The 25,502-nt window shown below is 39.6% G+C and overlaps 1 protein-coding gene across 1 annotated transcript; it reads right to left on the bottom strand.

The window, feature by feature from the left end:
• Positions 1-1,787: 1,787 nt before the first annotated feature.
• Positions 1,788-25,130, bottom strand: si:rp71-68n21.9 (kelch-like protein 9). Its single transcript, XM_047369812.1, has 11 exons — positions 24,976-25,130; positions 24,087-24,140; positions 21,083-21,216; positions 20,775-20,956; positions 20,446-20,578; positions 17,613-17,809; positions 17,344-17,419; positions 16,665-17,222; positions 15,092-15,271; positions 14,878-14,991; positions 1,788-4,021 (listed from the first exon to the last, which is right to left on the bottom strand). The coding sequence occupies exons 1-11, from the start codon at positions 25,029-25,031 to the stop codon at positions 3,522-3,524; spliced, it is 2,184 nt and encodes a 727-aa protein (XP_047225768.1). The 5' UTR covers positions 25,032-25,130; the 3' UTR covers positions 1,788-3,521.
• Positions 25,131-25,502: the final 372 nt, after the last annotated feature.

The following is a 25,502-nucleotide window of genomic DNA, read 5'->3' as shown; positions in this document are numbered from 1 at the left end:
TGATTTTCAACCACAGCTTTTATGTGTCTCATTCTGTACATGTGCGGATACATATATATAACCATACATATAAACACATACATGTGTTTCTTCTTTTTGCAGCGCTAGTTGCCATTATTCACTGTAAACAGACAGGAAATAGGCAGAGAGTAGGGGGGACATGCAGCAAAGGCCCTGAGGTTTGGCATCGAACCCCAGACGGCTGCATAGAGGACTAATAGCCCCTCTATATGGAGGGCCCTCTCTGCCTCCTCCTCTTCTGCCCATACATGTGGTTCTATTGCACCCACAGCCATATATTACCAATATTTTATTTTCACAATTCAGTTACAGTATTTCACTGCTGGACTCCGTTTCATTTATTTATTGTGTGTTATAAACACTTGGCCTTCAGACTCAGGAAATTTCCTTTTTTTTGCTTTTAAGCATCTCTTCACAGACAAAATAATCGCTTTGTCTCCCTCTTGTAGTTTATAGTTAACCATTTTTTTCAGCTTTGCTCATAAATGAAGACTAATTTACTTGCAATCTTTGTGAGGAAACACATGTTGATTAGATCTTTACTGAACTATGTTAGGGAACTACGTCATTCCCTCCAAGTCCTGTGGAGGGGTACAAGGCTACATCACCCTAATAAAACAAGGTGTGACATTTCAAGGTAACATCTGTCTGATATATGGTCAGATGTGTTTTATTATGTCAAATGATTAGTTGTAGCTGGCCCCTTGTTTGCTCTGTAAACTGTAGATTGGGGGTCAAATGGCTGAGTGGTGGAACCTGTGAGCAGTGTGGGGTTTTTACCTTCGCGACCACCTTTACCAGAAACTGAAGCACTGCTTTTCTCCACATATTAGTAAATCATCATAGATTAAATATCGTGTCTCTAAGCGCAGGCATTTTTAATGACTAATCATTCCCGTGTTATTGGCAAACTGAAATGTTTAAAATGTCAGAAAGTTGATATTGTTTTGTTGTTAGATTTCAGGACATGATGGCATTGTTGTCATGGAAAATCAGACAGTGCATCAGATTTCACACCTGTGTTGTTATCAGGTGCATCTCAGTAATTTAGAATATTACTGAAAATGCTTCTTCATTAATCATCATCTCCATTAAGCTTGTCAGTAGAGGGAAGCTGGTAGAGGAAGTCGACCAACAGCAGCGGATGACATGGCCTCTCAAATCATCACTGATTGGAGGAACATCTCACTGAACTTCAAGCAGCTTGGATTGTACATATTTTTTCTCTTTCTCCAAATTCTGGGACCCTGATTTACAAATGCAATGCAAAATTTACTTAATTCTAAAATGAGGACTGAGCAACACTCTGGTCCATTTTCTCCTTAGCTCAGATAAGATGCTTCTGATGATGCTTCAGGAGAAGCCTAACACAAGGAATGGGACTGTTGTAGTCAGTGTCCTGGATACGTCTGTATCTTGAATGAGCTGTCCTTCTTTTCTCAAAGCTCTGTTCATCCTTCTTGCATGGGCAACCTTTTTCTACTGCACTTTTCCTTCCACCTAACTTTCCATTAATATGCTTGGATACTTTGGATGCTTTAGCATTAACCTTTGGTGTCTAACCTGCTTTTTGGAGGGTATCAGTGATTGTCTACTGAACTAACTATCCAGTTAACAGTCATTTTCAGAATGATAAAGGCCATAAGAGGCTCATAACATTAATGTATTAAAAACATCCTTATTGTCTTATGTAATATTCAAACTGAATTAGGGATCTTCTTTAGCTATAAGACACAACAGATAAACATAACGTCATATTGAACAAGTTAGTTATTCAAAAGTTAATTTATTTCAGTACTTCAATTCACCAAATGAACCACCACATTTAGGATAAAAATATTACATCAGACCAATAAAAACATTTTTAATACAGATACAGAAATGTGGGTTTAATGAGAAGTATGCTTATTAATTGCTTGAAGGTTATTTTCAAAAGGTAATTTTAATCCGACAAACGAGCCTCATGAGAACGCACATTCTAATTTTTTGAATATGACTGTATATAGATATGTTTGGAGTGAATAACTGTAATAAATTCACTTTTCAATTGCATAATTTGTCCAGATGTATCTGTATGTCAAGAGTGGCTAAATAAATGAAATTTAATTAAAAGGAAATTACTTAATATTAATCTTTTCATTTAAAATTAATCACCATGTTTAATTATTAAAAGGTGAAGAACCAACATGAGCCTGTCAATGAATTTGCTTTCTGCTTTACGCAACACAAGGTAAGGATTTTATCATGAAACTAGTCTTGTAAATGGTTGTACTCTATATTCCTGTAAAAAAGTTTTAATTTCAGTACTTTTACTGAAATAGTCTGCATTGTCTGTAATGCTATGTCACCATAATAAACTAGTACTGCTTACATGTCACTTTTCCTAAAGCATCAAGTTTCATTAGTATGTGTCAAATTGGCCTTGATCACTCTTTCTGCCATAAAAACCTTATTTCGGTTCCAAGGTAGAAGTCTCGATTTCAGCATTGCAGCTAAAAAGGCCTTGGCATAGCAGCCATAATCACAGCTGTTTGTTGTCTTATCTGGAGGTGAAGGATGACGTTTCAAGGGTAGTTAAATCGTCAGACAGCCAAGGGAGTGTGTGCAAGTGTTTGTTGGGGTGCTAGTGTGACTTTAGATCAGAATTAGCTTGCAACATATAGAGTATGTGTGAGTCATTTGTGATACATAACACATTTGAGAATAAATATAAAAATCTGCCTTGACAGTGATCTACTGCCTTAATGCAACAAGACTGCTAAAGCATTCATTTACTTTTCCTTAATTTCGTCCGGAGTCCGGATCTTTTCAGCTTCTTAGCTGGACATTATTTGATAAAATCTGACAATTCAACAGATCCGAAGAGCATTGTGAAAGCAGGGATCAACTCACAGGCCTAATTAATGAAGGGACAGGACGTTCTACTGCCAGGACATAAAAATTATGTGTGGTCGTTGTAGCCATGGCAGGGGTTGATGTCTCGTGACTGAGCTACAAAAGTTCCACTTACAAAAATCCAAACAAGCCTCTCTGTGGCTTTTTCAGCAATCACACACCATCACTTCTATTTTAATTCTGTTCAGTCTTCAGAGCTTGTCTTAGAGAGAAATGGAGTTTCACAAAGAATACCGTTGTTAGATTTGCTAATTTGATTATGTTAGTTTTATGCTGGATCATTCTTTGGTGACAGGAAAGAGATAAATTAGTTTGACAGAAGGTTCACCTGAAAAACAGAGATCTTCATTATCTAGTGAAACAACTCCAGTCTGGTTTGATCTTTATTGAGTCTTAGAAAGAGCACAAGCAGCAGAGCATGAAGGATGCTACATGGCTAATAGTTTGTGTAAGGACAGAAAATAAGAAGATGTGTGTCAAAGTGTCAAACTGCAAATGCTGGGTTGCCTTATTTGCACATGAAACTTGTGAAGTACAACCCACACAGCTTCCTGTTTTGGGCTCCTGTTATCACGGTGTAAGCTGGAAACCCCCCCTGTGTGTGGCTAGCAGCTTTTAGCTGTGGGTAATGGGCAATCTTGTATTTCAGCCTCATCCACCGACCCCTCTGGCAGATGAACAGTCATTGTGCAGGCCCGGATCCCCCCCAGGGGTTCCAACACATTGAATACCCTGTCCCACACGTCCTGCTCTGGGTCATACCGCTGCACGATGTCAATCATGCATCTGCTGTTCCAAGAGTACCCCCCAACCACGTATATCTGCTCATGGAAAACCGTCACGCCGACATCGCTCTGGCCTCGAGGCATTGGGGCCACCAGTGTCCACTGGTCCGTGTCTGGGCTGTAGTATTCGCATCCCAGTACGTCGTCGTAGTCGCTGCTGCCTCTGAAGTGATTGCCGCCCATCACGTAGAGTCTGTCTCCAACCGTGCACATGCAGTGCAGGCCACGGAGCTCCATCATGTCGGCCCGTCGACTCCACGAGTCAGCGACTGGGTTGTAACACCAAAGCTCCTTCTGGAAGGTGTCACGTGTGATGCCCCCTGTGAAACAAACAGATATTTTACCTGAGCAAAATTAGCCAAACTTTTAACATAGTTTTTAAAAACTCAAACTAAAAAACATGTTTTTTCCAGTGCAATGTTGGAAAGTAGAGAGTTAAGGTATTTACTTATACTGTAGGACTCTACAGTATAAAATGTTCCTTTTGAACGTATCCTAGATAACCTGTTGCAGGCAGAGCCCAAGCAGAAAAACCAAAGGCAGACTCTGGTCCTCTCAAACAGATTAGATCTTACAGCTGCCATTGGAACATCCTGATGCGAGATGGAAGCTACAGTGCTCATACAGGGAATAACAAGCCATACTTTCATTTCAAAAATAGACCACAATCAGGTTTAGCTGTAAAATGGCTTCCACTCAATATACGCTGCTCAAAAAAATAAAGGGAACACTCAAATAACACATCCTAGATCTGAATGAATGAAATATTCTCATTTAATACTTTGTTCTGTACAAAGTTGAAAATGCTGACAACAAAATCACACAAAAATCATCAATGGAAATCAAATTTATCAACCAATGGAGGCCTGGATTTGGAGTCACACACAAAATTAAAGTGGAAAAACACACTACAGGCTGATCCAACTTTGATGTAATGTCCTTAAAACAAGTCAAAATGAGGCTCAGTATTGTGTATGACCTCCCTACAAAGCCTGGGCATGCTCCTGATGAGACGGTGGATGGTCTCCTAAGGGATCTCCTCCCAGACCTGGACTAAAGCATCCGCCAACTCCTGGACAGTCTGTGGTGTAACGTGACGTTGGTGGATGGAGCGAGACATGATGTCCCAGATGTACTCAATCGGATTCAGGTCTGGGGAACGGGCGGGCCAGTCCATAGCTTCAATGTCTTCATCTTGCAAGAACTGCTGACACACTCCAGCCACATGAGGTCTAGCATTGTCCTGCATTAGGAGGAACCCAGGGCCAACCGCACCAGCATATGGTCTCACAAGGGGTCTGAGGATCTCATCTCGGTACCTAATGTCATGGAGTTATATGTGCAGACACATGCACATTTGTGGCCTGCTGGAGGTCATTTTGCAGGGCTCTGGCAGGGCTCCTCCTGTTCCTGCTTGCACAAAGGTGGAGGTAGTGGTCCTGCTGCTGGGTTGTTGCCCTCCTACAGCCTCCTCCACGTCTCCTGGTGTACTGGCCTGTCTCCTGGTAGCGCCTCCAGGCCCTGGACGCTACGCTGACAGACACAGCAAACCTTCTTGCCACAGCTCGCATTGATGTGCCATCCTGGATGAGCTGCACTACCTGAGCCACCTGTGTGGGTTGTAGAGTCCGTCTCATGCTACCACGAGTGTGAAAGCACCACCAACATTCAAAAGTGACCAAAACATCAGCCAGAAAGCAAAGGTACTGAGAAGTGGTCTGTGGTCCCCACCTGCAGAACCACTCCTTTATTGAGTGTCTTGCTAATCACCAAAGATTTCCCCCTGTTGTCTTTTCCATTTGCACAACAGCTGTTAAATTGATTGTCAATCAGTGTTGTTTCCTAAGTGGACAGTTTGATTTCACAAAAGTTTGATTTACTTGGAGTTATATTGTGTTTAAGTGTTCCCTTTATTTTTTTGAGCAGTGTATGTTTGAAATAATGTATTTTACTACTAATGCTGAAGTTTAAAGTTATTTTTCTTACCCAGCTGTATTTTTTACCCACACAATTGACATGTGCTAAAAGCCTCATTTTAACTATTAGTGATGTTGAAATGTCACCAAGACAACCAAAAAACCACATCCATTACTGTGATTTGGGATTATAAAAATTAACAATTTTAGTCCTGCTGATTAATATTAACCCTCATAATTTACTGCCCAGTCGAAACAAAGCATGATGAAGGGTATGACAAACTGTTGTCATACCCTTCATCCGGTTTAATGTCTGTTCAATCAAATACCAGGGAAATTCCTGGAATAGCTTTCTCTGGCTGTATTTACACTGCCTCTGAGCCTGTGAGAAAAATGCAACTAAACTTTCGCCTAACAATAAAAAAAGTCGAACTTGGCTTGGGAAATTAAGGTACGTAATTACATAAAATATTACCCACATTTGCAAAGAATCCATATGGACTAATTCAGATGTTAAGAAGCGGTATTCTGGTGGCTTTACAACAATAAATTAAGTTTATTTTCTATGTTCTGTTATATTAGATTCAATTTTATTAAAAACAGAGCTCAGATTTTTGATGTCAAATTTGTGGACAGTAGACAGCAATAATTAAATCAGACTGAAGACTCAAGGTAACAGCTAGTCAGAACCGGGCTTGATCCAGGGCAGATTTTTGCCATCTTAAAAAAAAAAAACAACTTTTTGCATTACATGGTTATTTGCCTAAGGTTATCTACAGTTATGTATTTAAGAGATACACCAACAGATTGGCTGGTGACGGGAATCCACTGATTTTCAGCTTGACCTGTCTTGACCAGTGACCAGCTGAATGGAAACTCAAAAACAATATATTGCCAGCACAGGAGGTTTAAGCTGACAGCAACGCTCTCTGGTAAGAAAGTTGTTCTTGCTATTTTCAGTATCTGTGCAAAATCAGGAAGTCTTAAGTGTGTAAGACACGTTTTAAAAGGAAACTGTATTTTTTTATAGAGGATTGCTGGTTGTTTTACAGCAATAGCTCTCTTTCACACTGCATCTGCTCTTAATTTACGCAGTTAATGCAAGATTACAGCAGAAAGGCTATAAAATATATTGACTATTTTGATCAATGTTTTTTTACAGTTCTTGAAGAGATATCAGAATCTCCTAAGCTTGGTATCGTGATGTCAAAGCTATACAAAAACTGGAGCCTGGAAAACGCCCAAAACATTTATGATCTGCACATCTTGATTTATTTTTACATAGAAAATAATTCTTAAAATACTTATATATGCTTTCATGCTAATATTCATAAAGGAATACATTTGTTTTTGTGTAATGTCCAGTTCCTTTCTGTGAAACTGTAGGGTGTGGCTCCAGTGTCAAAGATGTAAAATAAATCCCTTTCCTGTTTGGTTTTGGATTACACAGATGCCAAAAAAAATGTCAAACATGTTTGGAGAATAATGTGGGGTACTCTGAACAATTTTCTATTCTACCGATTACAGGTCCTTCTCAAAATATTAGCATATTGTGATAAAGTTCATTATTTTCCATAATGTCATAATGAAAATTTAACATTCATATATTTTAGATTCATTGCACACTAACTGAAATATTTCAGGTCTTTTATTGTCTTAATACGGATGATTTTGGCATACAACTCATGAAAACCCAAAATTCCTATCTCACAAAATTAGCATATTTCATCCGACCAATAAAAGAAAAGTGTTTTTAATACAAAAAACGTCAACCTTCAAATAATCATGTACAGTTATGCACTCAATACTTGGTCGGGAATCCATTTGCAGAAATGACTGCTTCAATGCGGCGTGGCATGGAGGCAATCAGCCTGTGGCACAGCTGAGGTCTTATGGAGGCCCAGGATGCTTCGATAGCGGCCTTTAGCTCATCCAGAGTGTTGGATCTTGAGTCTCTCAACATTCTCTTCACAATATCCCACAGATTCTCTATGGGGTTCAGGTCAGGAGAGTTGGCAGGCCAATTGAGCACAGTGATACCATGGTCAGTAAACCATTTACCAGTGGTTTTGGCACTGTGAGCAGGTGCCAGGTCGTGCTGAAAAATGAAATCTTCATCTCCATAAAGCTTTTCAGCAGATGGAAGCATGAAGTGCTCCAAAATCTCCTGATAGCTAGCTGCATTGACCCTGCCCTTGATAAAACACAGTGGACCAACACCAACAGCTGACACGGCACCCCAGACCATCACTGACTGTGGGTACTTGACACTGGACTTCTGGCATTTTGGCATTTCCTTCTCCCCAGTCTTCCTCCAGACTCTGGCACCTTGATTTCCGAATGACATGCAGAATTTGCTTTCATCCGAAAAAAGTACTTTGGACCACTGAGCAACAGTCCAGTGCTGCTTCTCTGTAGCCCAGGTCAGGCGCTTCTGCCGCTGTTTCTGGTTCAAAAGTGGCTTGACCTGGGGAATGCGGCACCTGTAGCCCATTTCCTGCACACGCCTGTGCACGGTGGCTCTGGATGTTTCTACTCCAGACTCAGTCCACTGCTTCCGCAGGTCCCCCAAGGTCTGGAATCGGCCCTTCTCCACAATCTTCCTCAGGGTCCGGTCACCTCTTCTCGTTGTGCAGCGTTTTCTGCCACACTTTTTCCTTCCCACAGACTTCCCACTGAGGTGCCTTGATACAGCACTCTGGGAACAGCCTATTCGTTCAGAAATTTCTTTCTGTGTCTTACCCTCTTGCTTGAGGGTGTCAATAGTGGCCTTCTGGACAGCAGTCAGGTCGGCAGTCTTACCCATGATTGGGGTTTTGAGTGATGAACCAGGCTGGGAGTTTTAAAGGCCTCAGGAATCTTTTGCAGGTGTTTAGAGTTAACTCGTTGATTCAGATGATTAGGTTCATAGCTCGTTTAGAGACCCTTTTAATGATATGCTAATTTTGTGAGATAGGAATTTGGGGTTTTCATGAGCTGTATGCCAAAATCATCCGTATTAAGACAATAAAAGACCTGAAATATTTCAGTTAATGTGCAATGAATCTAAAATATATGAATGTTAAATTTTCATCATGACATTATGGAAAATAATGAACTTTATCACAATATGCTAATATTTTGAGAAGGACCTGTAGACGCTGTATTGGCCACAAAAGGAGGCCCTACACCATACTAATAAATTATATGGTGTATTTTGAGAAGGACCTGTATATACAGTGCCTTGCGAAAGTATTCGGCCCCCTTGAACTTTTCAACCTCTTGCCACATTTCAGGCTTCAAACATAAAGATATAAAATTCAAATTTTTTGTGAAGAATCAACAAGTGGGACACAATCGTGAAGTAGAATGAAATTTATTGGATGTGTCAAACTTTTTTAACAAATAAAAAACTGAAAAGTGGGGCGTGCAATATTATTCGGACCCCTCGCGTTAATACTTTGTAGTGCCATCCTTTGCTGCAATTACAGCTGCAAGTCGCTTGGGGTTTGTCTCTATCAGTTTTGCACATCGAGAGACTGAAATTCTTTCCCATTCTTCCTTGCAAAACAGCTGGAGCTCAGTGAGGTTGGATGGAGAGCGTTCATGAACAGCAGTCTTCACCTCTTTCCACAGATTCTCGATTGGATTCAGGTCTGGACTTTGACTTGGCCATTCCAACACCTGGATGCGTTTATTTGTGAACCATTCCATTGTAGATTTGGCTTTATGTTTTGGATCATTGTCTTGTTGGAAGATAAATCTGCATCCCAGTCTCAGGTCTCTTGCAGACGCCAACAAGTTTTCTTCCAGAATGGTCCTGTATTTGGCCCCATCCATCTTCCCATCAATTTTGACCATCTTCCCTGTCCCTGCTGACGAAAAGCAGGCCCAAACCATGATGCTGCCACCACCATGTTTGACAGTGGGGATGGTGTGTTCAGGGTGATGAGCTGTGTTGCTTTTACGCCAAACATATCGTTTTGCATTGTGGCCAAACAGTTCGATTTTGGTTTCATCTGACCAGAGCACCTTCTTCCACATGTTTGCTGTGTCTCCCAGGTGGCTTGTGGCAAACTTTAAACAAGACTTTTTATGGATATCTTTGAGAAATGGCTTTCTTCTTGCCACTCTTCCATAAAGGCCAGATTTGTGCAGTGTACGACTGATTGTTTTCCTATGGACAGACTCTCCCACCTCAACTGTAGATCTCTGCAGTTCATCCAGAGTGATCATGGGCCTCTTGGCTGCATCTCTGATCAGTCTTCTCCTTGTTCAAGATGAAAGTTTAGAGGGACGGCCGGGTCTTGGTAGATGTGCAGTGGTCTGATACTCCTTCCATTTCGATATGATTGCTTGCACAGTGCTCCTTGAGATGTTTAAAGCTTGGGAAATCTTTTTGTATCCAAATCCAGCTTTAAACTTCTCCACAACAGTATCTCGGACCTTCCTGGTGTGTTCCTTGATCTTCATGATGCTCTCTGCGCTTTGAACAGAACCCTGAGACTATCACAGAGCAGGTGCATTTACACGGACACTTGATTACACACAGGTGGATTCTATTTATCATCATCGGTCATTTGGGACAACATTGGATCATTCAGAGATCCTCACTGAACTTCTGGAGTAAATTTGCTGCACTGAAAGTAAAGGGGCTGAATAATATTGCACGCCCCACTTTTCAGTTTTTTATTTGTTAAACAAGTTTGATACATCCAATAAATTTCATTCCACTTCACGATTGTGTCCCACTTGTTGTTGATTCTTCACAAAAAATTTGAATTTTATATCTTTATGTTTGAAGCCTGAAATGTGGCAAGAGGTTGAAAAGTTCAAGGGGGCCGAGTACTTTCGCAAGGCACTGTAAATATCTGTTGGTTTTTACAGTGTGAGGCCAGTAGGAAGTTACTGTCAACAGTGAAAAACATGCATGCTTTTCATCTTACCAAAACTAAAAGAAGAGAAAAAAAAAACCAAAAATGTATAAGAAATGCTTTTTCTGATTTTATAAGACCCTGGGCATCTTGACAGGTCTCCATCCATCAGTTGCTTTTGCAAATGCTTTTCAGTCACTTCAGCTAATTTTATCTGTCTGTTATCAATGGCCCTGTCATGCCTTACTTCACATGTCAAAAGGTTTCCTTAATTAGGCAATATCTTAACACAGTATCTGTCAACACTGTGGTAAGCTGGTCCAATTAAGTGTATTTGTTGCCTGAGGTGCAATGCTTTGCTAAAGTATTCTGCAGAGGTCCACAGTTACGGCGGGGGAATGTAATGACAGGAGAGCTATTAGTCATTCACTCCATAAATCTAGCCTTCATTGAAGAGGGGCAAGGGGAAAAGCTTTGCTGACTGAAAGGCACAAGAAGGTCTGTTGACAAACCATGTGGCGGACACAGCAAGACGGTGCTTTGGTCATATGGGACCAAAATGAAAAATACTGTGTGTATGAAAACTAACACTGCACATCACCCCAAACACACCGTTCCCTCTCTGACACATGGTAGTGAAGGCCTCATGCTGTGAGGATGCTTTTCTTCGGCAGGGCTAAGGAATCTAAGCTATGTAGAGTTATGTACAGGGCAGTTCTGCAAGAGAATCCAGACCTAAATCAAAACGTCCTTTTTATTTTACCTCAACCTAGCCCTACTCTGTGTTGGTTGATCACAGTAAACCCCAATAAAAACTTTTAAGTTTGTGTTTGTACCGTGACAAAATGTGATGAACCTTAAAGAAATGTGATACTTTCGTAAAGCGCTGTATACTCTTATGCAGAATGGTGAAGAAGTAAATCATGCCCCAATTCAAGCCTTACCTGGTAATTCTTGTACACTGTATGTTATACACATACAGGTATGTTTGGTAATAATAAGTGTAATATGTAAAAAGATGTGGGTTTTAACTGTGTTCTGAGTTTCTGAGGCCCTCCTTAACCACAGGCCTTTAGGCTTTCTGGTTCTCAGCTCTGATATACATGGGTTGCGCTCTGCTTTCGGTGCAAAAAGTGGTTTTCCTGTCCAAGGTTGCTAAGAGACGGAGATCAGGTTGAGAGCGGCTTATGAGAGTCTTCCGCTAAACAGGAAAATGTTTCAAGTAGGTCAGCTAAGAGAGTGCTGTCTGCAAGCTAGCTTGTGCAGGCAAAACACGATTAAAACTTTTACTTAAATTTTTAATAGAATATACCAAAACAAAAAGATTTAGGTTTGTAAACTCTGTGTAGTTTTGCTCAAAGAGCAGAGTTCTTTCATGCCAATGTTAGATTCACCAATAATTACAAATGACCATGTCACATCACACGACACCAGGAAGAGACTTTGACAAAGTGATGATGTGATTGCACGGCTAAAAGGCTAATACTAATTTGTGAACGACCAAAAACGCTTTTCTTTCTCGCTGCAGTCGACTGTGTCAACAGTGATTATCTGTATAGAGGTAAGATGCATGGTGGGGTTAACAGCTGTGAAAGAACCCTATGAGGAAGTGTGGTTAGATGGTTGCACAGAGTAATTTGCTCTTCCGCTTTGTGTCAAACTTGCAATCTCTTGCTTAGATATCTTGCATGTTGGTTTGTTTTGACCATAACTCCAATTATGACATGGACAGTTTTTGTGAAACTATATCAGGAGAGGGAAATAAAATAAAACAGCGTGTCAGTGCTGGGAATTAATGTCAAGATCTCCAGTGCATCTTGTTGGAGCAGTAGACCTTTGTAAAATGTTTCTAAAACCAAAGTGCTGTGGCTTTGTCTCTGCACATTCAGGATGATTCATTTTTTGCACGATTCATTTACAGAAAGAAGTGTTACTTTGTGGGTTTGGTAAAATGTTTTTACTCGCTTTCAGTCACTTGCTTCACAGGTAGAAACTCTGTTTAACTTTAAAACACAACTTTTCTTTATTTTTAAACCGTTCTGAATAAATCAAAAGTTATGCTTTAACAGATTGTTAAAATGACAAACAAAAATTGACATAAAGGTTAACATCATGCCTTTGTTAAAGGGATTTAACATTACCCATAAGAAAAGCGTTAGATTTGAGAATGGTATTGTGAAAATAATATTCTTTTATGAAAGAGATATGCAGTGTACATGGAAATGGAGACTGGGCTGCAGAGCCTTAATCCGTACATAAAAGAAATCAAAGCAAGTATTCCAATTGTACAATACTAAGTACTGGAAACATGATAAAAAGTATGTTCAAAAAGGGATAAAAGCCAAGAAACCAACTGAAATCTGTCAGTATTTAGAAAGCATTCCTGCTGCTATGTACACCCCAAGGGGTTTTCATGATGTTTATTCTCAAAATAACACGCCCACATCTAAGTTGAGTTTTTCTTGGAAATTACAAACTCAATTTAAACGATCACTATGTTAATGACAATGTTTTTCAAATGCGAATGGTAATTCTAGTCTTCCTTTGCTGCTCGTTGAGTAAATCCTGGGTGGATTGTGACAAAACCTATATTTGTGGAATCTATGACATGTCTGCTTACCTTTTTGCTTACTTTTTGATTCAACTGCTTGTAATTTTTGTAGTGTTAGATGTTCTTAGAAATGATTTATATCAGCTTTTAGCCAAGATTCTTACATTTCTGTGGATACCACACCTACTAACGTTTAACTAAGGGAATTTACAGTGATGAAAGTAGAAAAAAAAGTTACATTCTTCCCCCAGTACTGGCCGCTGGTGCTTAAGAGATATTACCTGATGGGTTTGTCATTACCAAAATATTGCAGAGTTGTACAATTGGTAAAAGCTAAGTGACCTTCACAAAAAACTATTTACTTGCACTAAAAGCAATTGTTACAGCTGCATTTCTAAACTTCTAAATGTTCCAGTGAGACAGTTGGAGACATATTTGGCAAATGGAAACAACATTGTTTCACAATAAACCAGCCACATCTGGGTGCCCCTCATTACAGGAGTCAAAAGAATTATCAAAAGAGTTTTCTTTCTAATGCAAGTAGCTAAAGAAAGACTTGGAAATAACAAGTACAGTCGTTCCCATGAAAACAAGTAATGCAGTCAACCACAAGGATCTCTATGTCTCTAGGCCTAACTGCGGAAGACTCCAGTGCTGAAGAAAAAGCATGTTGAAGCTTGTTTAAAGTTTGCTGCAAGCGATTTGAAAAAGCCAGTGAATATGTTTCAAAAATAATGGGTCAAAATCACATCAGAGCAATGCATATGGCTAGTTTCTCACTACAGTAGATGTCTTGAAGGTGACATTACCAAAAAAGCTTTTCCATAAAGTATTTAATAAATCTGTAAATGTATTCTAAGCTTTTTTCAGTTTCATTCTAGTTTTTACCCATAACCTCATCTGTGAAGTAATTTGCTTTAATTTTGTGTATGTGTGGATTATCTGGGTTATTGTCGATATCTGGTGTGAATTTTTCTTTGTAGCCACGTCAGAAATATTTAAACTGAGAAAACCTTTGACGTGTTCAATACTGATTTTACCTGCTGTATAACTTTATCCTACATACTGATTGCTTACAGATGCAAGTGCACACACAGCATGTGAACCTGTAAATAAGTGACAACTTTAATTTTGTTTACGTCTGTCTCTATGGCAACACTTCTAAATCCAGCTGGACTCAAGTAAGGATACAGCTTACAACATTCTTCTGTGCAGGGTGACAAAGAGATGGATTTGGTTTATTTCCTGCCTCTGCGTGTCCTGGGTCTGTGGCGGATCTATGAGCTACTGTCCAGAGTGGTAACAGTCAGCACTACTAATGGTTATCATGGAAACTCTAGTCACATGTAGGTAGAGAAGCACTGGTGACAAAGGAGTCACAAAGAGTTTTTGTTTCTTGTAAGATAAATGCAATTTTGTTTTATTATTATTTTGTATTATATATGAAATGACAAATAATAAAGACAGAATAACTTTTAGTGAATTCAGCTGATCAGCACTGAGATATTATGACAACCACATTTCGTGGCACTTAAACTACGACTAAACTGTTAGTACTACTACTGTAAACTGCCTCATGCATGGGTGACACGGCACCTTATAGATCATTCATTTTAACTGCCAGGACAAGCAGTTGTTTTTCCAGAAAGGCAGAAGAGACAGAAATTCACTTTGAATGTAACAATGCTTTACATCTGAGTCCTGGTACTCCAAACTCTGACTGCTGTTTACTGAAGGTAAGATACCATGCAAGTCTGTTTAGAATTGATAAAGACAAAAATGCAACTACCAAATTTGTACACATACTTTAAATACTTGAAAGATACCCTTGACTGTCTTGCACATCGTTTTCTCACCTGAGATGTACATGAGACCCCCGTGAACTGTTCCAGCATGCCCGTAATGAGGCTCCACCATGTGGGTCACAAAGGTCCACTCATTTTTCTTGAGGTTGTAGCACTCCACGGTGTCTGATCAAAATTACAGAGAGAAGATGGTGAATGTTAACAACTGGATGCTCCTTCCGAGCCATTTCAGCAGTTTTGAACATGCAATTTTTGAGCGGCTTACCAATTTCCCCTAAGGTGTTCCTTCCTCCCACAGCATACAGTTTCCCCTTGAGAGCGCTGAGGTGGAAAAAGGTCCTTTTTTCATTTAGAGAGGCAATCTGAAGCCATTTGTCAAAGCGTGGATCATAGCGATAGGCACTGTCTATGGCAGTCTTCCCCTTTGTGTCGTACGTGCTCTGACCTAAGAATTCAATGAGAGTCAGTGTTAACCTTCAAAACTTAGTTTTAAAGTTTTGTCTGATTTGTTTGAACCTGCATATCCTATCAAGTTATTTTTACCTCAAAGAATAGCTTAGCTTCAGCTCCCTTCATTTCATATATGGTACTGACTATAAATTTAAAGGAATATTAAAGTGCCCATGACACGCTTTTCCCACAAATGCAGAAATTGAAAGAAAATATCTTAATATTGAAGAAATTGGGAAGTAATTGACATTATATTAGGATTAAAGACACGATAAAAGACAATTGTGACACAAAACAGGCATATTTTGTTGTTAGATTTTAAAAGTCCAGAGTCACCTGGTGACGTCTAGGGGGAAGTTCATTGTGTGAGCGTCAATGATAAACGGTTCAGGTAGAAGCCAAGTTGCATTAAAGCAGTGTTAATATGGTAAAACGGTGCATTGCTGGTGGTGGCACCAATACTACGACAGCAGCCGTTAGTTTGTACTACTTAAACGAAGAGGATCAGTGCTGCCTGGATCAGAGCTGGAAAACTGACGAGGGACAGATGGGCTGGTCCTTGGACCACCAAGCACGGCCAGTTGTGATCGGAGGACTTCTCGGCAAACTGCTTCAAACAAGAAACCTCTCAATTCACCAGAGAAACTATGTCAGAGGTCGGGATATCTTCCAGACGAAGGAGAATGTCAAAAGCAGAAATTGTCATGCTGTTCAGAGAGTCTGCTGTAAAAAGATCGGCAAAACAAAATGCTGTTGCTGTTGTTTCTAAACGGATCAAGGCTCAGCAGGTAAGAACACTTCCTTGTCACAAAAGTACATTTAGATATCGGCAGTTATCGACAGATTATTTCACTCAGGGCAGTATTTACTGTAACCCTGGATTCACTGTATCTGCTCCGCTGTGCTCCAGTCCGGCCGTAAACTTCTCCGCCCTTCTAATTTACATCTGCACCGCTCCGGTCCGCTGCAAAGCTCCAAGAACCATACGCAGATTGCGCAATACAAGCCAATGATAAATGAGGAAGCAAGTCCAAAACAACTAATTCTGTGGATGTTAACAAGTTAATTGCTTCACTTTTTTATTCATCCAGATATGTTCCTGATTCTTTGCTGCTGTCTGTGTTTTCATCCATTCAGTCAGTTTATGTGCCAGGGTTCCCCTTCTATGTCATAAAAGAGCGCAAAGGAGTAGTCTGGAAGTGCCTTTTTAGTGAAATTTAAGTGCATTTCAACAACTGTTAATTTCATCAGCATTAATTTACTTTTCAAAATATTTTATTAATGTTTCCTTTTCATAAATGTAACTGGATTTATCATAAAAATTCAATGTCACAGGCACTTTAAGGTTTGAATTGATGCCTTGATATGCAAACTGTAGGTGCTCTGACCTCCAACAATGAAGAGGAAGCCACCCAGAAGAGCCACTCCGTGCTGATAACGTGGGACCTCCATAGGCTTCAGAGCTCTCCAATGGCCGGTGTTCTCATCATAGAGCCTCAACTCCCGACTCACCACTAGCTGTTGTCGCATCACGCCACCGAGTGCCAGGATGTGTGTGGCGTCTGATCGAATCTGTGTCCTCTCAGTTTGCAGGGCAGGCTGCATGTAAGGCATCATCTGGTAGTTGCTGGCCTCCAGCAGGAGGTTCACACAGGCGGTATCTGAGCGCATCATGGAGTCGCTTTCCTCTTCCTCATCCTGAGAGATCTGAATGAGCTCATTGGGGCTCATCAGTGGGAAACGAATGTGGCGCATGAGGGCGTAAACAGAGGAGTGACGTGAGGGAGGATTGTGCTCCAGCCATCCTTTGGCGATGTGGTAGAGCTCCAGTTCTGAGAAACCATTCAGTGAGTTGCTGGACAGAGCATTGGCAATGCTTGTCTCAGAGAGCTGCAAGTAGCGTCCAGAGTTCACCAGCACTGTCAGGTTCTGGCCCACAAACTTACCTAGGTTTGATAATAATGACAATCAACCAATCATAAATTAGGATCAAAACAATATACGGTGCACTTTCTTTCTGATGATTGCACAAATAAATGGTGCAACAATGTTTGTGTTTTAACTCACCTATATTCACCAGAACGTCCTCAAGAAGCAGGTCTGTGGCAATCCGCTCTACTTCCACACAGTTATCAATAGTAATCTACATCAAAGATAAATAGAAAATTGACCAAGTTAATTAAGCGACATCCTACCTGTGTTGCTGTTGTCTTGTACCTTTTACTGTATGACTGGCCAAGTAGATATTAAGAGCTGAGAGGCTTTTAAGGAAGGGGCCTTCATGACAAACCATGACACTTTTTATGCATAAAATTAAAAGGCAAGAAATGTCTTACCTCACTGCTCAGAAGCTCATTGCAGAAGCTCAGAACAGGCATGACTTGCAAGAAGTTTGCAGCTTCAAGCGTGTCCTGGAGGTTGCCCATGTCAAGGCTGACTTTGGATGTGTAAATAAACTCTATGATGTTCTTTAAGCCTGTTTTAGTGACCCCATGCAGCTTGATCTCTCTCATCTCCTGCTCCCTCATGCCTCCTGAAGAGAACAAATAAGGCACGAAGGGACATAAAAAGGTGAATGAATGAATTTGCATCGCTCAGCAAGATTTGTCTTGAGCTGGTAGAATGACACAGTGTGAAATCAGCAAGAAAAGTTTAGCTGAAACCTTGAAGGCTTGCTACTCTGACATGCACATTGCAAGGATTAGAGCAAAGGATTGGTCTTCTTAGAAGCTATAAATGAAAGGAGGGCAAATAAAGGTTGGCACAGCTTATTTTTCCGTGTTAATCACAAATAAAAGTGCAAGTTGTGACAGATAACTTATGTGCTATTTCATCAAAGAGTCTAGATTATGTGTGTCTGTTTTACCAGAGCAATGACATTGATGGCAATGGGTTATTAATGTAGGTTCTGAGATCAAAAAAGTTTTCAGCAAATTGTACTGAGACTATTGCCATGGCTGCCCCTTTTTATGGATCCAGTTTGTAATGCATATGGACAGGCTCTCAAGGTGCAGTTGGGGTACATCAGGGCTTTAATTTAGCTTTTTACAGATGATGTAGTTCTCTTGGTGTCTTCAGGCTTCTTTTTTTTCAATGTACATGGGAGAGGGATGAACACAAATGTGAAGCAGCTGTGATGGGCGTTTGCTCTTACATGTTTGACGCTATGGTCCTAACCAGGAAATTCTGGACTGCTTGGTTCAGGTCTAGGAGAGGTGTCTAAGTGTCTTAGGGTTTCATGTGCTAGTGATGGTAGCAGACAATAGGAAAGTATAGATGGATTTTGGCCACATCTGCTGCAGCGTGGATGCTGCTCAGTCCAGAGTGTCATGGTAAAGAGAGTTAGTCAAAAAGCAAAAATTCTGATTTTCATTCGGTCATGATCCTGTTGGGACCCACAGCCATGGATACAACATGATTGATGCGGTACAAACGTTTCTGGAACTTTCAAAATAAATTGCATTTAACCTACTTCCAGCACAGCCAAATGGGGGTAACAGCGAACTTCCCATGATGCCACTGTCCACATAAAACCCCCACTTCTCCCACAAGTCACTCTCTTCCATCCGGACACAGCTGCGAGGCTGGCAGGAGAGACAGCGTGCTAATGTCTCTTTGCTAGCAAACAGACATAACTCTTCAACTGGATCCGAGAGTGTCATACGATCATTGATCATATGCATTAAGTTAAAGAGTTCCCAGCACGACACTGAGTGGAGCAGTTTCCCAAAGCAAGGACAACAGAACACATCACCCTGGTTATGGCAGTTAACGTGCAGTGTGGTCAGCGGACAGAGCAAGCCGCCCCGCCACAGCTCTGGAGGTTAGCTGGAAGCTAACCCTTTTGTTCACAGAGCTTTCTTCAAACTGCGTCATCGCCCGGACACTTCTCATCAGCACGGTTCACGTACGAGGTTAGGGTTTGGGCAGAGAGATATTTTGAATGAAATGATCTAAACGTTTTTCATTTTATGAAGTCTGGTTTTGTCTGTGTTGAACTCAGCTATCTTGGTGCTAGCAGAATATCTGCAGCACACATACTCAGTTTTGTGTTCTGTGTTTGTGTGTTTTTAAAGCTTTATTTAAAGGGTGATTTTAAACACAGCAGATTGATCATAACGCGCCATCCACGCTTATGCATTTTAACCCTTTTATTAACGGTATTTTAAAGGTGTGTGTTTGATTCTGGTGCTAAGCTATCAGCTTCTTTTGTTAGCTTTAACTGCTAACAGCTAAGAACACGTGCTTGAATACAAGCCCATTTCTCCAGAAAGATTTGGTTCTTTTCCAAAATATTTCCCTAAGTACTTTACTATTTCATTAATAATATTTATTTAAATATTATTTTAATAAATAAAGGCAGCTAATGAGACACCGTTGAGAATTTATCCAGAAGGTTGGTTTTATTCAGCAGATCATTGTTTAAAACATTATTTTATTAAAATAATATTTTACCTGATCTTGCATTGTGAATGGTTGTCTAAAGGTATGCCGATTATTGTCTAAATTGGTTCCAAGACTAACTTAACTTCACTTCCAGATTCTTCAAGATAATCCTTGGTTCTCAAACATAAACATTGCATGGTAATATTGCGTCACTCTTTTCGGTCATGGTTTCAACCATCTTTAATCAACTTGTTTATATTGTACATAGCCCATTAGTCTTCCTTATTCTTTAAGTCTGCTTGGTAGTTTAGTTGGATTGTTTTAGCATAGTAAAGAGTTTGTTGATTGAAATATGTTTGACTTTGAGTTGACTTATTTGTGTTAATAAATTCTTGTATTTTAAGAAATTGTGTGAATTTATTCCATATATGTGCAGAGTTTTGCTGTTCAATAATGTCAGAGCTTGGCTCACCCTTTTCGATTTTGTCCTATTACCACCGCCTTATTGGGCTGGTATTCACAGGACAACCCTTAACAGACCGAAATATTATTTGATAAAATATTTAGGTATTAATATTAAATAATATATTCAGATTCATAGTCACAACAATCCATTCTGAGGTATGGATCATGACCAAAAGTAAAAATGCCATTTTCATGTCATTGTCTTCAACTCAGATTAAAGCAATTAAGTGAAGTAATATAAATCAAAGAGCTTTCTACAAAAAATGCTTAATCATCTTAAACTGTCTGCAACTAAATAATGGAGAAAGTAGAACAAACCTGTGAACATTGCCTTAAAATAATCACTGGACGAAGCCATGATGACTCTGTGAACTGGGAAAGCTTCTGTGCTGTCTCCAGAAATCAAGACAACATCACAGAGAGTCTCATCTCCTCGGAAAGTATCAAAGCCCTTAACAGGAAAGAATACACACATTTCAGCCAAGATTATTTGCTGAAAGATTTGCGACCTCAACATTTTTGTTTATGGCTTTTTTATTGTGATAATAACATTATTGATTGCCATAGCTTAAACCTGAACAAATGATATCCATACCGAACATAAGGTATCGCTTAAGAGTTTGACCAGTTCTAATGAAGGAATATACCTGCAACACAGCTGATCCATGTTCATCGCTACTGAACACCTTGGAGAGCGGTCGAGAAGGGAGCTTGGGCTTCGTGGATTTGTCCGGTCTTTTGGGTGGCCGATCCATGACAAATGGGAGAGGAGCTGGTGCTGGAGGGGGAGCTGAAGGCATAGCGAGGGCTGGTGGTGAAAGCCTCTCATCTGTAACCCCAAATACAACTTCAGATCTAGTAGTGAGGAAGGCTAAGAAGTTGTTTACAACAACTGTTTTTTTCTTCTTCATTTATTTGATTATGAAACTCTTTGAATATCATAGTGAGCACACACCTTGCTCAACAGGTGGAGCAGGAGGCCTTTCTAGCTGAACTGGAGGTCTTGGAGGATCCCTGGAGTGATGTCTGCTGCCCAGGCGAGATAGTCTGCGGCTGAGCCTGCCTGCACTGCTATCATCTCCGCTTGCCCTGGAGGGTAGAAGACAAAGTACAACCTTTTGGATGTGCAAAATCACTAAACTTTGCAGACTATTGTGGATAAGAGCAACAGAAACAGGTGGAGGTATTTAGCAAACAGAATGCTTCAATTATTTGAAGAAGTCAACCTATGTCTCCCCCAATGCCATATCCTTAACGCTTACTTGGTCCATTGCTAAAAGCCTCCATCTAACTTTAGCTTCTCTATTTTTAAACAATTAATGGATGTTTTTTTTCCTCAGTGCAACTTGTAAAACTCCTCCATCTGATTTGCTGTTCATACACGGTGTGATATAAAATGGAGGAACTAGAGGACCAAAGTGAAGAACAGTACTTCTTCTTTTTCAAGCTAAGATCTTCAAACACAAATAATGAAAAGACAAGAAAAAAAAATACATCTCATGCAAAACCAGGTCATTGCTAACATCCATTAACCCTTTAATTAAAAAATGAATTGCCAGTGCTTTGGACTGAACATTTCTGCATCCTGGTTACACAAATGTACCTCTGTAAAGGCACACAATGAGTGCCTCATCCAGTAAAAAAGCTTTACTTTTAAAAATACTTTAGTTTATTCGTTGGGAGAAGGGGCTATCTTGTCGATTATTGCTTTAATATGTAAAATGCCACAATTATGAATCAACGGAATATTCTAGCTCCTCCTGAGCTACAACGCAGGGTTTTTACACTTATAGGGATTGGTTGTAAGTTTAGAAAGCAACAACATTTTGCCTTAATCTGTTTTTAAGGAAACTATTAGGTTAAACAACAATATACCTCATACCCCTAAAACTGAAATCTAGCCCTACATTTAGTGTGGTTCAACAATATCTGTTTTTATATTATTACTGTATATGTTTGTTACCATTGTCATTGCTTAAGGGACAACTTTTATTATATTTTAGAGCAACAAAACAGAAAAATCTTAAAAGTACGAAACATAAATCCTAACCAGCCTTCACATTGTTTTTCAAAGAAGATAAAAATGCTTTTCTGATACCAAAAGATTCTTTGGAGCCCCTCTTCACCAAAGCAAGAAGTGCTCCTATGGAAGATGAGGTAGTGTGTGTAACAGCAGAGTGCAGCTGTCAATTGTTATGAAGAGAAATGGGATTGTTTTCTTGATGAAAAATACCATTGTAATAGGAACACAGTGTCAAACAAATGAGAGAACACCTGTAGGCAACACAGAAAATGACTGAGTGAGCACAGTTACTTTCCCCAAAGATTCTGACATGTAGGAAGTGTGGGTGTAATTTCTGAAAGTAAATAGGTATAGAGGACAGATTTTTAATCACATATCAAAAACAGTGTCTCTTCAAAATCCTTTTGCTCAAAGATAAAGAAACAATCTGAAAGTTGGCTTTAAAGCAAAGAATAAAAGAATGCAATAGTGACAACAGATGGTCCAAGAGTCAGCAGCCAGACAATCAAAGCAACCACACATCTTGTTTGCAAGCATAAAATCCTTTTTATGGTTTTTTTTTTATTTTAAAGGGTCCGCTCTCAGTGCAAAACATGTGCCGAGATCTTGTTATTTAATTAGATCACTGATCAATCGCGTTCCTCCTGTTTATTTTTCCAAGATAATTAGCCACAGGACTGAAATGTTCTTTCCTCATTATCAGAGCCAAATGAGCAACAGATTGTATATTAGGAATTTGACTGTTTTATTCAACCACTATATGTTTAGCATTAGCTTAAAGTGATATTTTAAAATCCAATAATGTGTTGTGAGAAAATTAACAGTAGATGGGCTAAAAGAGCTTGACAGCAACATTGCTATAAGGTAGTTAAAACTTAATGAGAAAAGACTGACTTTCAGCTGCTTCCATTCACTGCTGCTATGTTTAGTAAAATCTCTGCACAGCTTGCTTTTATAAAGTATTGTGACGTTATTTGTGTCTTGTGTGAAAATTGTGCATTGCTGCCAGAGTTTGGCTCTTCATACATAATGTCTGCGTTCTTCAGCTGCATGCCGGGCTGCCTTGTGTTCAGCTTCTCTCTTTTACAATTTTTTAAAAATACATTTCTTTGGACATAGAAATTAATAAAACCATCACAAGCTACAAGCCCCAACCACTAAAAAGGAAAATACGTGGAACTAATGTATTCCCCTTTAAACATGCGCTTTTCTTCTGAGGAGTGTTGCAAGCTGAATAACATAAGTTGACATACTGGAACTGGAGCAACATATTACATCTGTTTAAATTAAATGAGTAGGGAAAACAGATGGAGTCGTAGTTTCTTGAAAGGATACCACAATTTGGAATGAAATATTTGACCAATTATCCATTGTGACTTAAAAACAAGGCAAATTGGGACTACTTAAAAATGTGTGGTTAGTAGTAACAGTGAAGGGGATGCAGACCAACTGTGGTTGTCACTTTTCACACTCTAAAAACAAACTGCCATTTTTGTCTTGGTGTGATAAAAACCTAAATTCACAACATATGGATAAACAGAACCGAGAATCAGTGCACAGGAACCAAGAGGGTTTCAGGTCATCTTACAGAACGGTAAGAAATGTCCTCTGTAAACAACGACTGGCTCAATCACTTCCTGCCTAACGTTTACAGTATCGATGCTCAGCAGCGGTATTTTTCCAACTGGTGTCTGTTTATAAGATTAGCAGTGACCCAAATATGTACAATTTGTTGTTTTGATATAGTATTTTCAAAGTCTACAGCAATTAACCTTAAACATCAAACCAATACCTAGGAATGTTTCTGAGAATTGTACTTTCAGCAACCATTAAACTTTAATCTGTGATTAAATGTTATAAAGAATGAGCAATATCCTAAAGAGAGATAATGAAATGGACATAAAAGGATAACACTGAAGGTCAGAAGGTTACGTACCCCTGCTCATGGTCCCCTGGAGGGTGAGGGCTGTTGTTGCGCTGGTGAGATTTCCTACATGGAGAAGAAAAAAAGACTGTCAGTGGCCTGTTTGGTAAAAAAAGGTGTGCTGGTAAAATTGCATCAGATATTGACTTTTGAGACAGTTTACAAAAGTAGCATCTTGTTTGCAATTTGGTCAAATTTATTCCTACCTATGTAACCATGTCACTCTGGTATTTGGTTGTATAATTTTATATCTGCCCTTGATTCAATATTGGTTCAATCCTGCACCATGTGCAAACATATCAGTTTGGTGCACTATGAATTCAAGTGTGTTTGGTCACTTTTCCTTTGCTATTTTATTCTACAACTGCGATGCTTTATTTTGGTATCTTTAGTCTTTTTGCACCATGTTCATCTGTCCTCTGCTTTTACACCAACAAGATTTCCATATTTAGCAGCACACATGTAAAATAGCTTGACAGATGTAAGTACAAATGAGCAGAGTGTTGTGGTGAAACATCTTGCTTCCTTCACAACACAATATTTACTAAAGTGGCTCTGCGTGTACTGTTGCTTGAACAATGTGTACCAGAGTAACTTTGTGGAAGAAAAGAAGTCTGTAATTGTGATGTCCGTAGGCCATAGTGGGAAATGGATTTTATACATCTTGGTTTTTTTTTTCTTTTGTCTAAAAGGAACTTTTTTTTAGTGCAACTTAAATGGCCTTCAGCATAAATAAACAGCCAAGCTGACTTGTATAGGTTAGGAGTTAAAGATGGACAGAGAGGCCATGGTTAAAGGACACAAATAATCAAAAGATTTACCTGTCTAAACTAACGTAAGTGTGGCTTAACTTTCAGTGCATGTATTATTGAGGTCAAAAACTGGCTAATGTGTGACCTACCTGGAGGAAAGCTTCCTCAGCAGACTGGATCCAAGGCCCCCCTCCAGATTGTCCATTTAACACAACAGAACTCAGAGAAGAAGACAGCAGAAAATGTCTGCTGCACCGCACCAGCTGGTTGAAGAGTTGGAGCATCTGAGTGAGCATCACCGTCTCTTAACTGAACCGAGACCTCAGTCACTTCCTGTGCTACTTCTCTTTCTTAGTCTGTGTCTTTTCCGCATCGTGCTGTTCTCCACCCAGTAAAGTCACATTTGAGGTACTTGTGCAAGCTCTACTATCTGTTTTAATTATCTTGTTTGATTTTCTGTAACATTGTAATGTTTTTCCTTGTGTACAGCGCCTTGAGTGCCTTGTTGCTGAAAAGCGCTATATAAATAAACTTGATTTGACTTGACTTTAAGGCTGTGAATGCAGAGATCAAACACAACTAGATGACTTTTAACCTGTAAAAGATCTCTAACACAATGGACGATGTCTTTATTTAGCTTTCATTTTTGGATTTTCCAAAAACATCTTCACTGCTA

Source organism: Girardinichthys multiradiatus, chromosome 7 (assembly GCF_021462225.1).
Source record: "Girardinichthys multiradiatus isolate DD_20200921_A chromosome 7, DD_fGirMul_XY1, whole genome shotgun sequence".
In the NCBI taxonomy this organism is placed as follows: domain Eukaryota; kingdom Metazoa; phylum Chordata; class Actinopteri; order Cyprinodontiformes; family Goodeidae; genus Girardinichthys; species Girardinichthys multiradiatus.
Note: the sequence above shows the minus strand (reverse complement) of the source record. Positions and strands in the feature narration are given on the sequence as shown.

Bases quoted from the DNA above. Each gene is read 5' to 3' on its own strand.
- si:rp71-68n21.9 (XM_047369812.1), bottom strand. From the start codon at position 25,031: ATGGACAATCTGGAGGGGGGCCTTGGATCCAGTCTGCTGAGGAAGCTT. The intron at 17,810-20,445 runs GTTTGTTCTACT...TGTTCTCTTCAG, and splicing joins TTTTAAGGCAATGTTCACAG to GAGGCATGAGGGAGCAGGAG. The intron at 4,022-14,877 runs GTGAGAAAACGA...TTTGTTTCACAG, and splicing joins GGGTCTCATGTACATCTCAG to GGGGCATCACACGTGACACC.